Below are 22,043 nucleotides of genomic sequence, written 5' to 3' on the forward strand. Positions count from 1 at the left end.
GTGGAAAACCCCTATACACATAAAATAATAAGGTAAAAAAATTTTAAATACATATATATTTTTTAAAGAGTCTAGAAAGAGAGCTGGGCGTGGTGGCGCACGCCCTTAATCCCAGCACTCGGGAGGCAGAGGCAGGTGGATCGCTGTGAGTTCAAGGCCAGCCTGGTCTACAGAGTGAGTCCAGGACAGCCAAGGCTACACAGAGAAACCCTGTCTCAAAAGACCCCCCCCCCCAAAAAAAAGAGTCTAGAAAGAAGGGATATTAAGAGCACTTCTCGCACAGAGGACTTGAGTTCAGTTCCCATGTCAGAAGGTTCACAGCTACCTGTAACTCTAGAGAGGACCTGACACCTTCTGGCCTCTGTAAGTGCCTTCTTGCATATACACATATACATATACATAAACAATAAAAATAAACATTTTATTAAAAATAGCTTTGGGCCAGGCATGGTGGTGCACGCCTTTAATCCCAGCATTCGGGAGGCAGAGGCAGGCATATCACTGTGAGTTTGAGGCCAGCCTGGTCTACAAAGCAAGTCCAGGACAGCCAAGGCTACACAGAGAAACCCTATCTCCAAAAACAAACAAACAAACAAAAAGTGGCCTTCTAAGGTAGGCCACTTACACTAACATCAACTTATAATAGCTACCCATAGTAGGCCACTTATGATAACACCCAGAAACCAAGTGGCATAAAACTCCAAGGTCTCATGAAGAGGGCGTTGGTTTGCTGAAGAGAGCTCCTACTAGCCTCTTAGAACTGACTATAAAACTTGGGTAAACTTTACAAGTTGGCTATTAAACATAATTGCTGTTAACTATTAATTCTGTGGTTGGGTACAGCGGTACACACCTGGAATCCCAGCCTGTGAAAGGCAGAGACAAGAGGATTTTAAACTAGGAGGCCAGCCAGGGCTGTCTATGTTAACACTGTCTCAAAAAAGAAAAAGAAAAAAAAAAGAATTAAGGTTTTCAGAAATGGCTCAGCCAATGGTTAAGAGCACTAGTTGCTCTTTCAGAGAACCCAGGTTCAATTCCCAGCACCCTCATGGCAGCTCTCAACTACCCATAGCTCCAGTCCTAGCAAATCTGACGCCCTTTTCTGGCCTTCACAGAAACCAGGCACATACATGGTGCATAAGTATATATGCAGACAGAACACCCACATTTTAAAAAATTTTTTAATTCTACACACTTAGAATTAAACAAATTATATTAAAGCAAAAGTAGTAAATATTCAAAACTTCTAACTTCCTGGCTGCATTAGTGTGTTTTGCCATCGGCTGTGTTCTCGTGCTTATTTGTGAGTTGTCTCTTTGTGTACCAGTAACGTCACATAGGTAGTTCAGAACTGACCCAAGGCTGGGAGTAGGGTTGTGGGTAGTTATTCCATAGGAATTAGCAACTGTTAGGAATCAGGATTTGAGTTGCTGTATAGACCAATGCCTCTAAGCTTTTCCGCTCATGACTTCTCTTCATCTGATGAGTTTTTACATTGCCCTGGGTGTGTAGGTATATGAAATAGATGCACAAATAAACATTTGCTGACAATAAATTTTGAAAAAAATATTTAATGTTCTTTGGGAGACACACACACACACACACACACACACACACACACACTAATTAAAGGTCAAAGCAATTTTGCACTCTGATGTCATGGGTGTGCCCATTTGTCTAACACAATGCAATCCAAAGATAAACTAATTCAATACTTACATGCAGCAAAATGGTAAAAGGCCATTTGTAATCAAACCTTTATGTCTCGACAAGAGCAGAAACCGTTGCATGCAGCGTGAAGACTGCAGTTTCTAGCACAGAGTTGTCAAAAGTCTAAGCTGAGATGTTTCATCCAGCCTTCAGTGGCAGCGCATGTTGTGTCAGCATGTGCGGTTTAGAGTTCACATTTTTGTGTTCAAGTTCAAGGCTACAGTGAAGTCATGTAATACAATAAGGGCAGATATTTCCAGAAACACCTTGGATTCATCACACATTTGATTTTGAATTAATTTGTAGCTGTAACGCTTTTAGAAACCTTTTACTATTGCCAAATAGTAAAGGGCCCTCCCACATTCAGTTACATGACACCATGTGGCATCACGCCTTTAATTTACAAACCTTTGGACTAAATGTAAATAATGGAGAAAATTTGAATAATCCAGGATAAATTAAAAAGTGTGTTAATCCAGGGGTGACCATATATGCCTGCAGAACCAGCTACTGTGCAAGGCTGGCCCCAGCCACATAGCCAGAGCACCTTTCAAGGGGAGAAAAGAAACCTTCAAATGTGTTGTGTGTTTAGCCATAACTCAGAGGGAGAGATGATGAAACGTTCTTCCAGTATTCAAAGGATTGTGCAATTCATCATCCCAACAAAATTCCAATCAATTTCTTCTTTGTTTCACTGGTATTTCTCATTAGCATAAATAGCTCTGTGGACCAGCAGCTATGCAGGCACACTGCTGATCTGTCACTTCCCTCAGACACATAAGCTCTGCAAGTTCAATAAAAGGAGCTATTTAATTAAAGAACTAAATTTCCAGTGAGGAGCATTGGAGGTTTTAATCTTGCCTACAAACTGTATGCTGCTCATCCTATAGCAAGCCTGGATCCAGTATATTAGTCCAGCGTTTCCAGTAATTTATCAGTACAGTACTTCTGAAGATACAAGGGCTAAGCAAGTACTTTGGTCAGGAATAGTGACATCAAGTTATATAAGTGAGAATCCTATTGATGACTTTCTTTCCCCTGATCCAGAAAAAAAAATTTTTTTTAATGCATTTCTGTGTGCACAAACTCTTCCCAGTTCTTCAGACAAGCCTTCCACTGCCAGGCAGGCTGAACTGCCAGAGTGGGTCACAGTGGCCAAACTGATCCAAGACACCATTGCAAATAGGGTTTGGCTATTCGCCATTTTTCACCTTGGCACCTGCTCCTCACTGCTCTAGAGGTCAGAATGCCCTTCACTTGCTCCCTCTTCCCTTCCAAAGGATTTGCTCTTTCTTTTAGAAAGAAAGGAAGGAAGAAAGAAAGGAAGGAAGGAAGGAAGGAAAAAAGAAATCAAGAAAGAAAGAAAGTTTCAAACAAACCAAACCCTGTAAGGCCAATCAAGAACTCAGATGGCTTCAAACACCAGGCTATACCAAATACATTTGCACACAAACTTCTGAAAATACACAAATGCCAAGAAAATTCTGTAGGGAGCTCTAACCCCACCACAGGCTGCCAGGGAATGAACTACAAATGTAGGCTTTCGGGTGACAAGATGGTAGTTTGGTGGGTCAGGAAGAAGGTCGGCATTTGAAGACAGATACATCCAGCCTTGACACCTAGATTTCCTGTCTAAATGAATGTGTGATCTTGGGCATATTACCGAATTTCTCAGCTCTTGGTTTCCTTTCACATAAAGATAGAGATGACGTCACCCACACCCAGGGTTGCTGTGAGAAACGGGTTGAGAAGGGGAAGAGTATAAATGCACCAAGAGGTACAAGTTGGAATGATGTCTTCCATTCTTTCTGACCAATAGAGATCTATAAAGATGAGCTGCCTCCAGAACCCAAGGGGTTAAGTTTCTGATGGTGGGATTTAGATTACTGAGATAGTTAATCTTGTCAGCCTAGTAGGCTTTGGAATCACCATGGAGGCATACTTCTGGGTGAATCTATGATTTCCAGAGAGAGCAGGGAAGACCCAGCCTGAATGTAGGTGGCACCAGCCAGTGGAATCAGGTTTCAGACTCTGTGTGTAAGTGTGTGTGTGTGTGTGTGTGTGTGTGTGTGTGCATGCACACACACACAAAGGAGAAAGGGTCCGGGTGGCACCAGCACTCACCTCCCTCTGCTGCCCGCCTGCTTCCAATGAGCAGGGCTGTCCCACAACCCTGTACCTTGCCTTCTGTGCCTTGGTTGACTCATCCCCTAAGCTGTGAGCCAAAACTAAACCCTTTGTTTCTGTAAGTCACCTTGTGGGAGCCCATTAGGGCAGAAAGGAGTTGCTTCTTTCAGCATTGGTCAGAGAGGCTTTGTTTCCGCAGAGAGTGAGCAGAGCAGCTAAGGCAGAAAGGCATGGCTGTTAATGACAGTAAGGGCTCAGCTTTAAATGAGATATTGGTATCACCGCCCCCACCAAGCCTCAGGGGACAGTGAAGGATGTAAGGAGGACTGGGAAGTGCTGTGGAATGTTGTCCTCTGCACAGGACAGGACACTTGAACGGCTGTGGTTGCCAGTAGATCAAGCCGGTCAGCATTCCAGTGTGGGTGAGGAAGAACCCTTGAAGCCGCCCCCCCCCAGCAGAGGCGCTGTGGCAGCTGATGGCTGATCAGCTGATGGAGCCCCATATCCCTTCCGGAGTGTGGACATCGGTAGATTACCCATAATCCTCTGAATAGCCCCGCACTTGTGCTCATATGTGTAATATTCTGGGTTTGGCGGGTTATATTTTTTAAAAAGAAGAGGAAGGGGAGGAAGAAGTAAAATTGAGAAGGGGAATGTGTCTGGAATAAGGAAGAAGAGGGGTATGGGGTGGATATAGCCAAACTGTGTTGTACACGTAATATGAAAGCCTCAAAGAATAAATGGATTGTTTTTTTAAAGTACACATCTGAAGCCAGGTGGTGATGCACACCTTTAATCCCAGCTCTCAGAAGGCAGGGGGACATGGATCTCTGAGTTTGAGGCCAGCCTGTCCTACAGAGCAAGTCCCCAGGACAGCCAGGGCTGTTACACTGAGAAAACCTGACTCAAAAAAAAGTTTTTTAATTAAATTAAATAATGCACACCTGAGCCAGGCATAGTGGTGCTCACCTTTAATGCCGGCACACGTGTGGCAGATTCAGGCCGGTAACTGAGAGTTTGAGGCTATCCTAGCACACGTGTGGCAGATGCAGGCAGGTAACTGAGAGTTTGAGGCTATCCTAGCACACGTGTGGCAGATGCAGGCAGGTAACTGAGAGTTTGAGGCTATCCTAGCACACGTGTGGCAGATGCAGGCAGGTAACTGAGAGTTTGAGGCTATCCTAGCACACGTGTGGCAGATGCAGGCAGGTAACTGAGAGTTTGAGGCTATCCCAGCACACATGTGGCAGATGCGGGCAGGTAACTGAGAGTTTGAGGCTATCCCAGCACATGTGTGGCAGATGCAGACAAGTAACTGAGTTTGAGGCTAGCCTGGTCAACATAGTAAGCTATATACAGAACACACAGAACTACAACGTGAGACCCTGTCTCAAACAGAACAAAAATATAGCACAGCTTTGGCCTAGATATGTAACTTAGTGACAGAATGCTCACCCTGGGTCTAACCTTCAGTACAGTTACTTACTTAATTAGTTAAAGACGTGGCTCTCAGGATGCGTTCATTCTGAGTGCACCTGTGAGAGCCCATAACATGTGAAACCATGATAGTGATTCTGTAATATTATCCAACGTTACATTGGCGAGGCCCTAAAGGGACTGGCAGGACTTGGAGCCTGCTCTACGTTGCCAGGCTTTCAATAAACTCCTGATGCATGAGAGAAATCAATAAGGAATTATTTCAGATAGCAATGAGAAGTGACTTGCATTGTACACTGTATCTCTCAGTGGACTCTATAATTAATCGCTTTTAATATTGATTTCATTTTAATGTGTTGAGATGTATATATACATACATATCATGGGAAGATCAATTATGACCAAGCCAAAAATATGTTTGGAAAATTTCCTAAATATTTTTAAATACCTTCTTTATCTCTTTGCCCAGTATTTGACCAATTAAGCCTTAAATTGTTCAGTCCAACCACACAGGCCAGGTTTTTTTTTTTAATGTAATTGCTGTAATACAAAGAAGGCATGAGTAAGAAGCTGAAGAATGGGGCTGCCTTCCAATCCTTTCAATGAGAAAATTCCCAGAAATGTGGGAAACTGCCGGAAATGCCTGGCTAATGTGACTGGCTGTGCATATTCTGTCAGGCTGAAAGCCAGCATGCTCCCACTGGTTCCCAGCATCTTGTGGCAACTCCACTCTGCGGAGCAGGGCCAGTCCCTCCAAGCCAGCAGCTATGAGAGAGACACAAGGATGCCCAAAGCCCCTTCCTCTCCAGGGCAGGTAGACTCTGCCCTTCCCATGGTTGGCATCACTCAAATAAAAGATTGCCACCTCCTAGAGGCAGCACTTAGCGTACCCTTGCATCTCCCCATTTGCCACCTTACATGGCCACTGTGCCTAGCCCCACAGGGCACTCCATGAAGCCTGTTGAACTGGACCAGACATCAGTAGCTTCCGATCCCAGTTGTCACCATTATAATTAAGTTACTCAAAGCAGAATAATAATTCCACTGACAAAAGTCAGAAACAGCATTTGGAATGCAGCTGCCTTTGCAAATCTTACCCCACAGACTGATAGCACAGCACGTAGGTGGATGTTTCCTCTTGGGATGCAGAGGAGTCGGCTCCAGGAGGAATCTGGTGACGCACAGGTGCTTTCTGCTTCCGATCTGGTGTGAGGTGCTGTGACAAGCAGGAAGTTTTGTCCGTACTGTTTCACGAACACTTTGCCAAGAACTCGGGAAGAAGGCCACTTCCTCCATCATTCTTAAGAGGAGCAACTCCGGAACACAAATCTGCACAGCAGTTGCATTCTCGGGATGCCTAAGATGATGCTCATCTTCTCACAAGACTCTTGTAAATCTGAGCAGGGGAGAGAAAGCCTGTTGGTTAGCCTCGCCTTGGCATGGTCCCTGGGAGCCCAGGCCCTTCCAGGGTGGGACAGTGTAAGTTCATTCTGTAGTACACGCATACACACCTACGCACACTCACACACAAACACACACACTCACACATACACCTACGCACACTCACACACAAACACACACACTCACACATACACCCACAAACACACACACAAACACACACACTCACATACACACTTGCACATACACACACACACAAACACAAACCCACACACTCAGACACACACACAAACACACATACTCACATATACACACACAGTCACACAAATACACACACACACATGCACATGCACACACGCACGCAGCATGAAAATATGTGATCCTGCACCTTTTTCTACCCCCTAAACAGCAGATTCACTCCATTATGTATGTATATGCCTGCGTCTCCTGCACACAGCTGTAAGTAAATGACAAACCGTCTCACCATTCAGTGAAAAATGAACACTCGGACAGGGAAGGGGAAAGCTGGTCCTCAGCCAGCATGGCCGAAGTTCTTCATGTCTAGAATAAACACCTTCGTCTTTTCCATGAAAAAGAACGGTTGCTTGTTTATTATCTGCAGTTACCATTTCACAGTCCTCTAGAAAGAAAGACAGACAGGCTACCCCTGATATATGGAGCTTTCGGGTTTTGAGTTGAACAGCGCTGTTCACAGCTCCATGTGGAACCCGCTCGTTATCAAAAGTCATTTCTTACAGCATGGTTTATAATTTGCCACAGAATGATAACCAAGGAGGTCTTGATAAATGAATTGGAAGGGTTCTCCCGAGGTAGCTCTGGTGCTTTGTTAAGGCATTTATTTTAAAAGTAATTCTCAGTAGAATTTATCAGTAAATTGCTTCATAGATCCTCAGCATTAAATTATTCCCCCATTAGGAAAATTGTAATTCTTTTTGTCCCAGTAATGAAAGAAAAAATGAAACTATCTTCAAACTATTCTAGCTTGGCTGTTGGCCCTTGTGTCAGTAATTTCTGGAATGGTCCCTCAGAAGCTATCATGCACAGAGCTCGGGGAAAGGGATAAAGAGCAGAGTGAGGAAAAGCAGAGATTAGAATTCAAATAAATGCCACCAAGTGAAGAAAGCTCAAGTAAGGGCTAGAGAAGGAGAGGACCTGCTCCCTCAGGGAAGCTGCTGTGGGGGAGGGGCTGAGCAGGAAGGAAGCCTACTCTCCTGTTGGTGCTTGCTGAGACTGCAGTGTGTTCCCTGATGGTAAACAAGGAGTGGGCACCCATAACGAACTGCCTTTGTGCCCTGTAGTCACCCCTGGGCACGCATGAGTCAGAGGGACAGGTGGGAGATGTGCCCACCGAGTGGAGAGGAGACCCCAGTGAGACCACAGAGCGAGCAGTGTACCTTGTGTTTTCTCTTCCCTGTGAGTAGAGAATGCGTGAATCCTGCGCTTACTGAGAGCTCAGCTGCAGCCACCACTCACTGGCTCTTCCAGGGCTCTTTGAAGGTGGAAGGGCCCAGCCTCAGCGGATTAGGCCAAAACCTGCCTCGCCAAGCCAATGAGCATAGTGGATTTTCTGGGGTTTGTTTATTTGTGTCTAGTCTTGAGTGGGTAGCAGTGGCCATTACAGACTGTGTTTTGAGGATGTCTTTGAGGTGTCCAGTCACTGGGTCTCTCTCTAGTCCCCTGTGGTGCTGTCTCAACTGTTGACCGCTGGGAAAGAGTAAAGTGAAGTAAGAGATGTTTTAGTAGTATAGAATTGGTTTAAATCTCAAAATGGATCAGAGAAAGACACGAAAAGTAGAAAGGGCAGGAGTCAGAAGGAGAAAGGAGGTCATTAGGAGTTGACTGGGCAAGAGTAAGTGATCGGGGAGTGGCGACCCTGATTGTTTCATGTACCGCTGCTGTGTCTTAGGAACGTGCCAAAATCAGAGAAATTTTAACCGTTAAAAACAGAGATAAAATGCAAGCTCTAAGAGACCGAGGGCACTTACAAGATCACCGCTCAATCAGGCTCTCTTCGTCTGGTTCCAAGTAGCTAGCAGTGACATCCCGGAGCCTAAGCTGCGCAGTCTAAGGTGGCCCCTCACAGGTCTGTCCCACCCTGCTGCCATTCTCTGCGTGTTTGGGAGGCCCCACTCAGCCTGCTTTGTTTGTTCTTATAGATCATGCAGCAGATGAGCGACCATCGTTATGACAAGCTCACTGTACCCGACGACATGGCTGCCAACTGTATCTATCTAAATATCCCCAGCAAAGGCCATGTCTTGCTGCACCGAACCCCAGAAGAGTACCCAGAAAGTGCAAAGGTAAAAACCCCATCTGTCCTGCAGCTAGCCACTCTGGGGACCTTCCCACGGTGACAAAAGAGGACTCCATTTTGCTGTACGTATCAAAACACCGAGGCAGCAGAAAGGACCGTCGAGAGTAAAGGGGCCATTTATTAAGTTTTTCTCACACACGCTGTCAGTCAGCTACGCACACACAGTGATTGAGGAGGTGCTGCCTGCTAGTTAGAGTGCTTCAGATAAGAGCTCCGAGGCCTGTGGCGGTAGCTTGACTGGAGAGTGCTAGCTTAGCAAGCACAAAGCCCTGGCTGTAACCCTCAGCGCTGTGCACAAGCAGGGTGTGGTGGCATACACCTGGAAATCCTCTCACTTGAGAGGGAGAGGCAGGGGATTAGAACCTGCAGCCCGACCTCAGCTGTACAGTGAGTATGAGGTCAACCAGGCCTACACAAGATCCAGCAAGCCCAGGGATCAGACCGCAGGTCTCCACTGCCTCAGTGCTAGGGTTACAAGTATCAGTCAGCACACCCGGCTTCTTCTACGTGGGTTCTTGCAAAGAGCTCAGGTCCTCAGGCATGCCAGGCCATCGCTTTGCCAATCAAATCATTTCTCCAACCCTCGCTTTGCTTTTTACGGAGACTAGGTTTATGCTCTGATTGGGGTGGGGGGGGCAGGGGGGTCACCCTGTTAGCACATGAAAAGAATGCTGGGAGAATGCAGCGGTTATTTTATTCTCTTACCATAATAGACCTGAGGAAAATAGAGGACTCCCGATCTCCGACAAGGGCTACAGTGGCTCGTAGATGAACAATGGCTCTTACACTCTTACACGCCAGGGTTGCTCACGCTGCAGGTCTCTGGGCCCCCAGCCTAGAGTCCGCAATATGAACAAGACCCAAGTCCACAGAGCCCACTTTGAGGACTTCATGCCTCTCCCGCCTCATCGATCACCTAGCAACCGAATGTCATTAGCTGCCTCTCAGTTCAGCCCTGTGTCCATCAACAGCAGAATAACATCAGTAACGCCCTTGTTCACCAGGGGTCTTTCTGGGTCAGGCACCGGGCTGAGCATGCCCGAAGCATATCTTTAGTCCCTATAACAGCCCTAGAGTAGTAGTGTCGTCAACAGGCTTGGAAGGAACGTCACTTAACTGCAATGGCAGTAGGAAGTTGATGGGACTGGATTTGGAACCCAGCCAGCTCCTACACTGCAACCCCGTGTGCTGAATTTTAAGGAACACAGTGTTTCTGAAAGAATCAAAGCAGGTTGCTTTTGAGCAGCATTTTCAAGTACTTTTGTTTTTTAAAGTGTGTTTTTGATCAGAAGGGGGAAAAAAATCTGTGGACTGTTAATTTGATGTTTTGACACATACTTTCCATTACGGTTGAAAGATGCCATAAAATTCACACCTATAATTTAAACACAGTGTGACTGGCAGCACGCACTTAACTTACATTCTGTCACATTTTTCTAGTAGAGTTGGTAAGGAGAGCAACCTAAGAGTGTAGTTAAAAGTGCATTAAAGTGAAGGGAGGGAGGGGTGTTCAAACTGAACACACACCCGTGGGGTTTTGATTACCACTTAATTTAGGAATGACAATGTCAGAGCGAAGGCAGCTCTGGCAGCAGTCACATTGGTGACACGTCCTTCACTTTGAAGTTAAAGCACAGAACAGGAGGTCAACCATGTGTGATCAGCTTAGTGAAGGTCTGTGGACATGTGCACCTTGGACTTAAGTGATGGAAAAGCTGAATTAGTTCTCTGTCCCTAAGAGTGTTGACATGGGCCACAGTGTAACCCTCATCTCCTCTTCCCTGTTGGTCTGATATATTTTGATGCTAATTAATAAAAGGCCACAACACCTGGGCAGGGTAAATGAGATAGGCGTGGCTAAGGTTCCCGGGGCATGGGGAGACAGAGAGAATCTTGGGAAGGCGGCCAGAAAAGAAGAGAGGAGAAGAAGGTTGCGCCATCATTGGTTAGGTGAGGAGAAGCACATGGCCTGTGTGGATGGAGGACTTGGCCCAGATGAAGAACATTAGCAAGTATCTGGGATTATGGATGGGAGGTAGCTTAATAGAAATTATTAGAACACGATGACGTGGGATTAGGGTAGGTATCCCATACCTGCCCCACTATGGGAAATAGTTTAGAAGATTGATATCTGCCCTGCCCCAGGTTAACTAAGGCTATTTTAAAATATAACAGGTGTCTGTGTCTTGATTGATTGATGGCAGGTAAGAAAATACTGTTGTAATAATGACTATAAGCCTGATAATAAACATTATTAGGCCATACTGCTAAGTTAACAACACCTCCCTCTTGATTCCCACAATCTCGCAGGTTTATGAGAAACTGAAGGACCATCTGCTGATCCCTGTGAGCAATTCGGAAATGGAAAAAGTGGACGGTCTGCTCACCTGCTCCTCCATTTTTATTAACAAGAAGATGGACTCCTGAGGCCGAGTCCCTCCCCTGTGGCCAGCAAGTGGCCTAGGCCAGGCTGGCGACTGACTCTGTACCCACACCCCTTGTTTTCCTTGACAATCTACTGTGCCACTGTGCTACTAACTCTTGTTTACAAAAACAAAACAAAAAAAGCAAAATTAATTCCAATTTTAATTGCTTCGTTTTCCACACCCTCCTTTTCCTCACGGTGGTACCTAACCTGTGGATTTGCTAATTGAATTAAGCAACCTAGAAAATACAAAACTAATGAATCGTTGAAATGTGATTAATAGTGTGGGAACACTCATTTCAGTGTTTGTGTTATTAGCGTGGAAATGAAATGAAATAGTTGCAGGGTATTGTAAAGACTGTCTTCTTGTTCAGCCAGAGAAGCAAGGGACTTTTTTCTCTCTGTGTCATGAATCACATTTGATTCCTGTGAAATTCCCTGGCCCATGGGTTTTTCCCAACCCCTGTTCTTCTCAACTCTAAACAAACCTATCTGCTTTCATAGCCACCTCGACCTTGGCTTTATCCAAGGTCTTGCATTCTAGATACCTTCCTGAAGACCCACTCTGTGCATCTCCTTCTCCTCTGTCTCATGGCCACATCTCCTACCATCACCAGCCCTCCCTCCCTCCCTCCATGCTTTCCTTTCCCTCCCCTAGAGGAGAACTGTGGGTCCTCAGCAGAACTGGCCAAAATCAGAGTGACTGGTGAGACAGGTGTCTGCCATTAGCACATCTAGGAAGGTATTTGGCCCCAGGAGATGGGTTACGAAGCCTCGAAACACCCCATGTGTATATCTTAGAGAGATGGCATGATTTTGCCTCATGGCTGGTCCTATGGGAACACGGAGGAATTTCTTTTCCACTCGACCTCCCACCCCGGGGCCCTTTCGCTTCTTTCTGACTCACCTTGTATTTACCCATTAGAATCATCGTGACCTTGAAAAGTCATTTCCTTCAAAAGAGGCAGAGCATTATCTGAAATGCTTGTTGATGGTCTGGTGAGAGCCAGAGGGATCTGCCCCCACCCAAGGTCTAGGAGCGCAATCAGGAAACGGTTCCTAAAGTCAACCCCAAACAATGTATGAGTCTCCTGTGAAATATCCGTGAATGTTTGCTGTGGAATTCAACTGAAACTCTCATTTCCTTTTTAGCCTTCAAATTACACCAACATTCAGCTAGCACAGGTCTCTTACAAAGAACAATGCCGCAGGAAAGGAGAGAGCATTCCTTCTCTCAAAGCTGGAGGCTCAGGCGAGGGGCATGTGTCTTTACAAGGAACCGAACCAGCACGTCATCAAACCAACCAGGCATGTCACTAAACTTCTGGTCCCTCCTGCCTTTGCTGTGTAGCCTGCAGTTTGTCCTTCGCTATTTCAGGTTGGGGAGACAAAAGAAAGCTCACTGCAGGGCTGTGTCTCCTCCTCGCCTCTCTAGGTGATCAGTGTTTCTTATCTTGGTGAGCAAGAGAGAATTGCCTTCGCTGCATTCCCCCTCAGCAGAAAGAAGTGAGAAAGGCCCTGGAAAACCAAGATATCCTTTACTATTATTCCTCTCTAATCGACACCTCTCTGAAGAAGTCAGCCCCATCTCTTCCTCACTGTCTAACTTTAGACTCACATCACATGTGGATATCTAACTATGTGCACCCTGTGAATGGACCATATCTTGATCACTATCGTATCTCTAAACATCTCATCATGCGTGGATAATATGTTCCCTCCCCCCAGGGCAAATGAATGTGAGCCAATATGCCCAAAGTAAGAAAGAAAAAAAAAATGTTCTCAGCAAATATGGTTGCCTTTTAGGGTTAAGTCTGGCCCTACACTGGCAAAAAGTGGAAATTCTTCCTGTGAGAGGTGAGCATCTCAAAATCAGCCACAGGGGAAATAACCACCCACTGAGCTGGTGTGGGCTAGCCAGCACGTGTTGTCACTAGCAACGCCTTCTATCACCCTGATTAATAACTGCCCTCGTTATGTTTAGTCAGTTACACATGAATAGGCTTTTCATTTCGACAGTTTCTTCTACCAGCAGCGGTTTCCAGTTCCCCTTTCCTTTGCTTCCTTCCTTCCTCATTTGTCTTGAGAAAAGGATGAGAGTCTTGGCCCCTTCCCCATCTTCCTCTGCTCTTTGGACGCCCCGTGCGGTACGATGATGTGGAAACTCTTTTGAGAAGGAAAGATGTCACTACCTAAGTTCCCCTCTTGTGTCTTACGAAGACAGGAACACTAACAGCAATGCCTTCTGACATTATAAAGACATGAGGAATTGATGTTTAAGTCTCAGTTGAGTTAGAATCATTGGGTCAATATGACTTGGTTTAGTGAAAAGGTTATCTGGGAGGACGACGTCATTTAGCGCTGTCTTTAGCTGGTGGGTTGCCATAGGGATCGGTGGCTGACCTCTCCACAGTGTGTTACTTGCTCTTATGTGCTACTACTAAGGCCGTCATCTCTGCTCTCTAAGAAGGGAAAGTCAGATAGTCTGTAGTTTCACGGTGTGGCTTATGTGAGGTTGCATGTTGGTCCCTGTAACCATTCACTCTTTAACATGCTACAGAATTCAGACATGATTCACATGGGGTGTTATCTTCGTGCTTTTTTTTTATCTCCTTGCCTGTCATCTTCCAGGCAATGTATGGTTATCCAGTCTGTGTGCCAAAGCCAGTCACACCTCCCACAACCCCTTAGTCCAGAGGAGCTCTGCACCGACACTAGTTTCCTGCCACCCACTCCTATTGTCCATGGGTCGAGACAGAATAAAGTGCATTGTGCTGTGCCTGGTGGTGTCCGTCTCTTCTTTCCTTTAACCATGTTACACAGCTGGCACATTCCCGCATTTTGTTTTGGGCTAAGCTGAATTATTTCTCTTTCTTTGGTCATGATGAGAAATTAAGGGGAGTAGCATGAGGAAGGGAGAGAAACAGGAAAGGCTAGACGAGTGACTAGGGTCAAAGTACACGCTGTACTGACAGGAAAATGGCTTCCTGAGACCTGTCTCTGTGTAAGTGAACACACAGGGACCAAACTGCTTTGGAATGAGTTTTGGTTTTCATTTGTTCTACAGTAAGCATTTTAAAGGAAATTTGAAGGTTATTTTTTATGAGGTTCTTATATTCCAGTAACTTCTCGTAAGCCGAAAGAGCTGTGTTTTATTAAAAACAACAACAATTTGCTGTAAAAATAAAATCCAATCAATACAAAAAATACTACTTAAAAGGTAAAGATGGGGGTAGCAAAATAGCTCAGCGGCTAAAAGCCCTTACCGCAGAAGCTTGACACGCAGAACTCAACCTCTAGGGCCCCATAAGTTGTCCTGTAATGTTCACATTTGCAAGGTGGCACGCACACAGCCATTGATGTATCTCATACACACACAATGCTAATAATAAATAAAATGTATTTAATTTTTTAATTAAAGAAGAATTACCCAAAATTTCATCACCCATAGATACTACTGCTAACATTTCTGTTACCACATATTTATGAATAGATGTTAATGTAAATTTTTAATAATTTAACATCCTTATAATGTTCTAGAGTCTACTTTTTTTTTTGCTCAGCAATATTTCAAGGCATCTCTCCAGCTCAGTAAAGACAGATATATATCATCAGCTATAACAGTCCCAATATTCCGCAATACAGTTAGCATGGCCCTGTCCAAGTCACACTGTGATATCACATACATCTGTTTTGTCCCCATTGCTATTAGGGCTCCTTAGACTGTCAAAACTTGCCACCTAGAAGCTTCCACACAGCCTCATAGACCTGTTGTAAGGGGATGTCACACGACACTGTCCACCAGATGCACAGAGCATCCTGACGCTCCTTGGGGAGGCGTTGATCTACTCATACCCTTTCAGATGATGTAGTTAATGAATTCTCTACTATTTAGGTTGACACTGAAATTGCCAGTAGAGCTAAGAACTGCATGCCAAGTGACACTCTGCACTCTTGACCCAACAGAAAATGAAACCTAAAAATAAAAAAATAAAAAATAAAAAGCAAGAAAGAAAATGAAACCTTCCCTCTCTGTCTGTGGCTCTCTCTGTTTCTGTCTCTATCTGTGGCTCCTCACCCAGGGAAAGAGGGGCCCTCTCTATGGGAAGCCTGCATAGCAAGGGCTCCCTCACTCATCTTGCCTGAAGCTTCTCCTCAGGTGAACTAATCCTTCTCATGATAAGCTACAACTGGGAATGCTACTGAAGAATACAAGCCTACAGTAGTTTTAAGCCCCCAGCCTTGCCAGGCCCTGAGCCACAGCCCCTGTCTTCTGAGAGCTCCCTGCTTGGGAGACGCAGGGAAGTAAGACCTCAAGTGCACAGATTTGGACTGAACAACAGGCAACATAGAACCTTACAAGGGTTTGGTGGTGTCTGGACTGGGTGTTTCCACGTCTTGTTCAGAGGAGTGATGCTGTGTCTGTCCACAGCAAAGTAGCAAAGAGGTTTTTTTTTTTCTCCCAAAAGCAAAACAAAGTACAGGCCAGAAAACAGTGGGATATCTGAGTTGGAGTGGCGGAGCACCAGGTTCCTGTCTGGGACTTTCTTTTATGGGTCCAAGAGGAAGAGGACTTGGTTGCTAAGGAGCAAGACATGATGACTTCAAGTATTGACTGACAGGTGTAGGTTCCATAAGGATTTGTTCACTATGCATGTCTTTTCCCATGATGCATCTGATTTTAATCATATGCACTGCTAATCAAATATAGATATGAGATGATACATGGAGGTTCCCCCCCGCCCCCGGAAAAAAATTCACTCCTTATTGTCTTCCTTACTGAATATACACCCAAAACCAGTCCAGTCTGGATGGACCCATTTCTCTTCATTTCAGGACGTGTTTGATTACAAAAGAGGAATCACCTAAAGAGTGCTCAGGACGCCTAACCTATTGCTTGCTACAATGAGGTTTACACATGGTTCACAGTTCTGTACAAGGAAGGTCTCAGGTTGCTCAGTGCTTTGTAAGAAAGGAGTGTGTGTAGCCTAAGGCAAGTGAGGTCCTGGCCTGGATGGATGAGCTACTGCTACGCTTACTGCTTGCTCTCCTCTCGGTTGGGCTTCCCGGGTGGAGGAGACCCAGAAGAGTCTGGAGAGGGCCAGATTCTCCTCTGGTTTCAGCTGGATGATGTGGGAGTAGCAGGGGTCCAGGCAGGACGGGCACGTTGAGCAGAAGCACAGTAGGCGCATAGGCTGTACAGTCTAGAAGCAGATGTGCTCTTTGGGAAAGGAGAGTCACGGCTCCTGCCTTCCTGAAGATGCCATGCAACAAAAGACAGGGAAGACAGGCACTAAAGCCACAAGAGCGATGGCATCATGAAAGGGTGCTCGGAGACTGGAGAAATGGCACAGCAGTTAAGAGCACTGACTGCTCTTCCACAGGACCCAGGTTCAATTCCCAAAACCCATATGGTGGCTCACAATATCCTGTAACCCCAATCTCAGGGATCCAGTGCCCTCTTCTGGCCTCTGCGGGCACTGTATATACATCGTGCACAGAGATACACACGGCTCACAGACATGCATACAAGCAAAACGCGTATACACACTATATGTAAATCAGCTTTAAAAAGGTAAAAAAAAAAAAAAAATGGGGGGGGGAGGGAGGTTACACAGAACAGACAATGGGGTCAAGGAAGTAGATCTATTTGGCTAAAATCAATAAGTATAAAAGGATGGTGAGGCAGTGCCTGTTGGAATGTCAAGGGCACTGCATGCTGAGGCCAAGTACTTGGACAGCACTTGTCCTCTGTTAGGGTTCTCCAAGGACGTTTGATTTGAGTCACGCCGTGATAGCTGGCCTGGCAGCATTGTAAGTGACAACTGGAAGCTGAAAAAGACTAGTGTTTCTCTTTGTTTTATTTCCCCAAGTTCAGTTCATTTAAACATTTCTTCTTACCCTCAGAGTGGCACCTGAAAGCCCAGCAAGCAGCTCTTCTTCTATCCGCTCTTCTGAAGAAAAAAAAAAATTTAAAACGATTACTAACATCTGCCTTCCGAAGGGACATTTTCAACCCAGATGAGATAAAGGCACTGCTGGGATCTTGGGAAGGAAGGTATAATGTAAATAGCATTAGCATCATCATTATCCTCATTAGCTCCCATCAAAATGCCAGTTTCTATTTGAAACATCAATCAACCGCTCCAGAAATAACTGGAGGTTTTCATCATCGATGCCTCTGAGCTGGTGTGACAGCTTCCATGGTGAGTTTCCCAGGTTTCACAGCATCTGAGGTGACTGTCCCATCCACCTATTCCATTAGAAAAGCTGGAATGTCCCTATCCTCTTCCCGCCACAAGCACGTATTTCCGATGCAGTGGAAGCTGGGTTACTTTTAGCATGTGGTGTCTGGGTCTATCGGCTGTTAGAGGCTGTTGAGCTGCCAAGTCTGCTACTGTCACTATAAATAAGCAGACGACTCAGGACTGTGCCAGGCAGACACTCGGTAGAACGCTGCCTGGGTTGACTTGCACCGTGATGCTTGTAAGCCATCGCGTGCTGCTAGGTGCTGGGAAGCCCTCTCTGTTTATATGCAGATGCGTCAGTGGCTTGATTTTGGGTGCAGACAAAGAGCTTCGCTCTGTTAATATGGCCATCAGAAGGCAGTGTGCTTTTCTGTACCCTAATTTTTTTTTAATTTGGGGTAAAAGACAAAGGCCATTTAAATGGCCTATATCTAAGTTTTGTCATTTGATATTTTGATGTACCTATAAATTATAAAGTAATGGCATAATACAGTTGGCATTGTGTAAAATGTTTAAAACATTTCGTTTTTCAAGATTTTAAGTGTGCAATGCAGTATTTTTTTTTTAGCTGTGATCCTATGTCTGATGTCAGCTGTGATCCTATAGAGATGACTATATATTAAGCCTCTAGAACTCATTGAGTATATGTATCTGAACTTTGTACCCCTTGACCCACACCATCAATTTGTCCACCAACTGTTTCTCCCTTTAAAAGTAATTTTATGTGCCTGTGCATGGACAAAGAAGCTCATTGGCTGACATTTGAAGGTTAAGCTCCCCCAAAACACAACCAAAACAGCAGATGCTACGAGTTGAAACACCCTCAATCCCAGCAAGGCACAATAACTGCTTCTTCCACAGTGATCCCAGAAAGGTTCAGACAGCAAACAAGGTCTGTTCCAAGCGAGAGCCCAGCTCTGTAGAAATGTTAGCTTTATTGCTTCTGGAAGAAGGTTGTGGAACAAACACTGATTCATGCACCCAGCAGAGACTCAAAATTCCAGGGCAGGATGTGAACAAAGTCATCTGTGTTGTTTCCTGGGGGCCCGGAGGAGTGTATATGAGATTTCCTAGGGCTAACGGTAGGGCAGAAACACCAGTCCCTCTCTCTTGTGCTTTACTTCAGCTTAAAAATAATGGGACGACAGAAGCAACATTGTTCCCCGGGCAAGATGGCCACCAGGGCCAAGAGCCCTCTCTCCCACTTGTAACCGTAGTACTTTAGGAGTTCCAGGCCATCCTGAGCTACAGAGTAAGAACCTGCCTCTTAGATAAATTGATTTGAAAGTTAATAATAAATAAGGGTGAATTCTTAAAAGGGGTCCAGTAGGAAACAGAACTCACTGTCACTTGGGGGAGAGTATGGTGAGCATCCTGTTCCGAGGTCTAAATGCTAAAGATCTACTCGAAGGCCAAATGACACCCTAACCCCAGCTGTCAGCAGCAGTCCTCAGCTCAGCAGGGCAAGGGCAGGGCATTGTACTACCAAAAGTAAGACCAGAAGGTAGGTCTTAAAGCCAGAGCAGGCTCCCAAGCAGAAAAGACACATACCAGCCCCTCTGTCATCTCACCCTGATATGCTGCTCACGCCATTGGCCGTGCCGTGCTACCAACATCCAGGTGATGATTGACAGGGTCAGCCTCCCACAGCAACGAGCTGGCAGAGATGCCCAAGAGGAAGCTGGAGAGGTTAGAGGGCATCTGCACAGAGCCATGATGGAGAGCAACAGCCTGTCAGGAGGCTTGGGGATGGGGTGGCGCATCTCCAACACTGTCTCACAAAGCTGGCACTGGAATCCTAATTCTTGGCACATTTCTGAGCTGCAGGCCTGTTTTGTGGCCGGGTTCCTCCTCCACTCAGTATCAGAAAAATGACTGGATGCAAATCGGCCGCAGAGCATGAGTATGGGTGGCCTCAGAGAGAAAGATCATCGCGACCCTGACCTGCCTGTCCCGGGCCCTCTTCAATGAGCCCTGTGTTCATTCTAAACTTAGAAGCGCCTTGTGGGCACTTGGTTCCAAACCTCAAGTTGCCACTGTGCAGCTGCTCCCAGGACCTTCTGGTCACAGGAAGTTGTTTAAAACTCTGAAGCACCCACCTTTTCTGTTTGACCTTCTGTTTAGCCACCCAGCCTGTGTAGGCGGGGACTCGCTGTTTGGGTTTTATGTGGTTGTACTGTTCATGGGGATAGTAGTTTAAAATCAGTGAGGTTCCTTTCACTGGGGTGTTTATGAACAAACAGAAGAACCGCGTGTAAGAGTGGAGGCAGAGAGACGGCCCCAGCCAGTAACACTGGGTATGGGCAGGAAGAACAGCAGGGTAGGGTGTTGCTCCTTTACTGCCCTTGGTGGCTTTCCATTCCCCTCTGTCACCTCAGACTCCCAAACAGATACACACTGTCTTAACCTAGAAATGATAACACCAAGGCTTCTGCACCCTGCCTGCAGTGTAAGATTCTACTTTTGAGGAGGAAATGGTGAAAAATTACTTCCAAAGAAACCAGCAGTTAGTGTTTCTGATAGTGGTTAATTGGAGAGACCAACCAAATGTTTCTTCAGTTCTACAGTACAGCATGTACACAGCCCTGGGTTTTACCTTTAATGAAAAAAGGAAGGGGAGAGGAAGACAGGAAAGGAAAGGAGAAGATGGATAAATTAAAGAGAGGAAAGGAGGAAGAGAAGGAAGGAAGGAAGGAAGGCTAAACTGGTGAGGTCAGTGAGCAGCTGTGGCATTTGAGCGACCACCACGTCCTTCCTTCTCACTCGCAGTTCCATGAGACAGAAGCCCGCTGCCACCTGACAGAATAAAGAGCAGGGCTCTCTGAGGCTCACACAGCTCCCCAGGTGAAGTCTGTCTTCCAGAAGAAAGGCGAGACATGGGTGATGCTCATCTTAGTCCCAGCCCATCTGCTGCTGAGAGGCAGGTGTGGTGAGGAGACTGGAGGGGGAAACGGATCTCCTTCCTTCACCCAACCCCTTCCAGAAGGGTGGAGGTTGTTCTCTGAAAGGACAGCACCACTAAGAGCACAGAGGCATCCCTGAACAGCCTTGCCCTGCTGGCAAGCTAAACTGTCTGCTGATAGAGCTCAATGCTCAGCAACAAAGCACAAGTCTCCGGAGAAAACTTCCTGCCCCACGCCCACTCCCCGCCCCACCCCTGGCCAGAGTGATGCCTCAGACATCTTGTCCAGCCGAAGAACTATAAGAGGAAAGAGCTAAAGTTGGTTTTTTGTTTTTTGGGTTTTTTTTTTTGTTTTTGTTTTTTGTTCTTTTTTTTTTTTTTTTACAGATCAGCTGAGTTCATCAGCCATGGAGTAAGCAACACTAAAGCATCTCTCTTTGCAGGTCATGAGGTCTATCCACAAAATCCTCAGGGACGTGTGAAAAATATCAAAACTAATAATTGAACTCGGCATTTTGAGACGCAAGATCAATATTTAGATGGTATTTCTCTGCATGTAGGATGAACAAGCACACTCATAAGAGAACGGTTCCCCATAGAACAGATTCAGAAATATGAACAAACTAATAAAAGCAATATAAAGCATGTTCTCTGAGGATAACGTGACATTTCCAAAAGAAATCAAAGAACTAGCAAATGGAAAGATGTAGGCTTTGATCTTTTCCAAACCTACTTTATTGGGGTCCTTTAATGCTTCATCCTCCCTTGCAACTCACCTACCTGAGAGAGGAGAAAGAAGAGGCTAATGTGGCAGGAGGAGTAGGCCGTGGGGACTCAGGTCCTTCGGCGGATTCCACGCTTCATCACCAGGATTCTAGCAGGCTGTTAAACAGCAAAGCAGGAAGTCATCAAAAGTGACTGCGGCTGTGGCAGCTGAAACCCAGAGCAGCAGCCGGAACCTGGAACCTTGAAGTGTACTCTGGAGTGTTTCTCTCTAGGAGCATCTAGAAGTTGGGCAATGAACATTCAAACAATGTAAATCAATGCAAAGGGCAAAACACCAAGCCTCTGGTTTTGGACTCATGTATCTCCTCTCAGAGTCTGTATTAGGATGTTTATCAGCTGGCAAAGACCATGCTCCTGCAAGAGGCAGTTCCTCTTCTAGCCGACAAACACCACGTGTCCTCTCACAAGTCTAATTCCAGTGGACAAACACTGAACACCCTCACACAAGTCTGTTTCACACCCCACACTTGGTATCAAACAAAGCCATGTTTACGTCCAGTACAGAAAGACCTCTCCTGGGGTTAAAGAAGGTTGAGCTGTCATGTGAATGCTGGGAAACGAACCTGGGTCCTCTGGAAGAGCCCAGTGCTCTTAACAGCTGAGCCATCTCTCCAACCCTGGACACCAAGTTTTAGTGATTTCTATAGAAGCACTAGGTAGCCTGAACAGCCAAAA

At 45.7% G+C, this 22,043-nt stretch overlaps 1 protein-coding gene and 1 long non-coding RNA gene across 2 annotated transcripts in view; one reads left to right on the plus strand and one right to left on the minus strand.

Moving 5' to 3' along the window:
- LOC311582387 overlaps window positions 1-10,206 on the minus strand; it is a 29,862-nt gene extending 19,656 nt beyond the window's left edge. The window contains exons 1-2 of the long non-coding RNA XR_014774114.1: window positions 9,713-10,206; window positions 6,372-6,670 (exon numbers count right to left, since the gene is read on the minus strand). This is a non-coding gene — a long non-coding RNA (uncharacterized lncRNA). The remainder of the gene's footprint in view (window positions 1-6,371; window positions 6,671-9,712) is intronic.
- Window positions 1-14,211, plus strand: part of DDAH1 (dimethylarginine dimethylaminohydrolase 1) — a 136,011-nt gene extending 121,800 nt beyond the window's left edge. The window contains exons 5-6 of the mRNA XM_084755466.1: window positions 8,850-8,993; window positions 11,318-14,211. Of these exons, the coding sequence (XP_084611592.1) occupies window positions 8,850-8,993; window positions 11,318-11,434 (261 nt within the window). The 3' untranslated portion in view covers window positions 11,435-14,211. The remainder of the gene's footprint in view (window positions 1-8,849; window positions 8,994-11,317) is intronic.
- Window positions 14,212-22,043: the final 7,832 nt, after the last annotated feature.

The sequence above is a fragment of the Acomys minous genome (assembly GCF_964271855.1).
Source record: "Acomys minous genome assembly, chromosome: 14".
NCBI lineage: Eukaryota > Metazoa > Chordata > Mammalia > Rodentia > Muridae > Acomys > Acomys minous.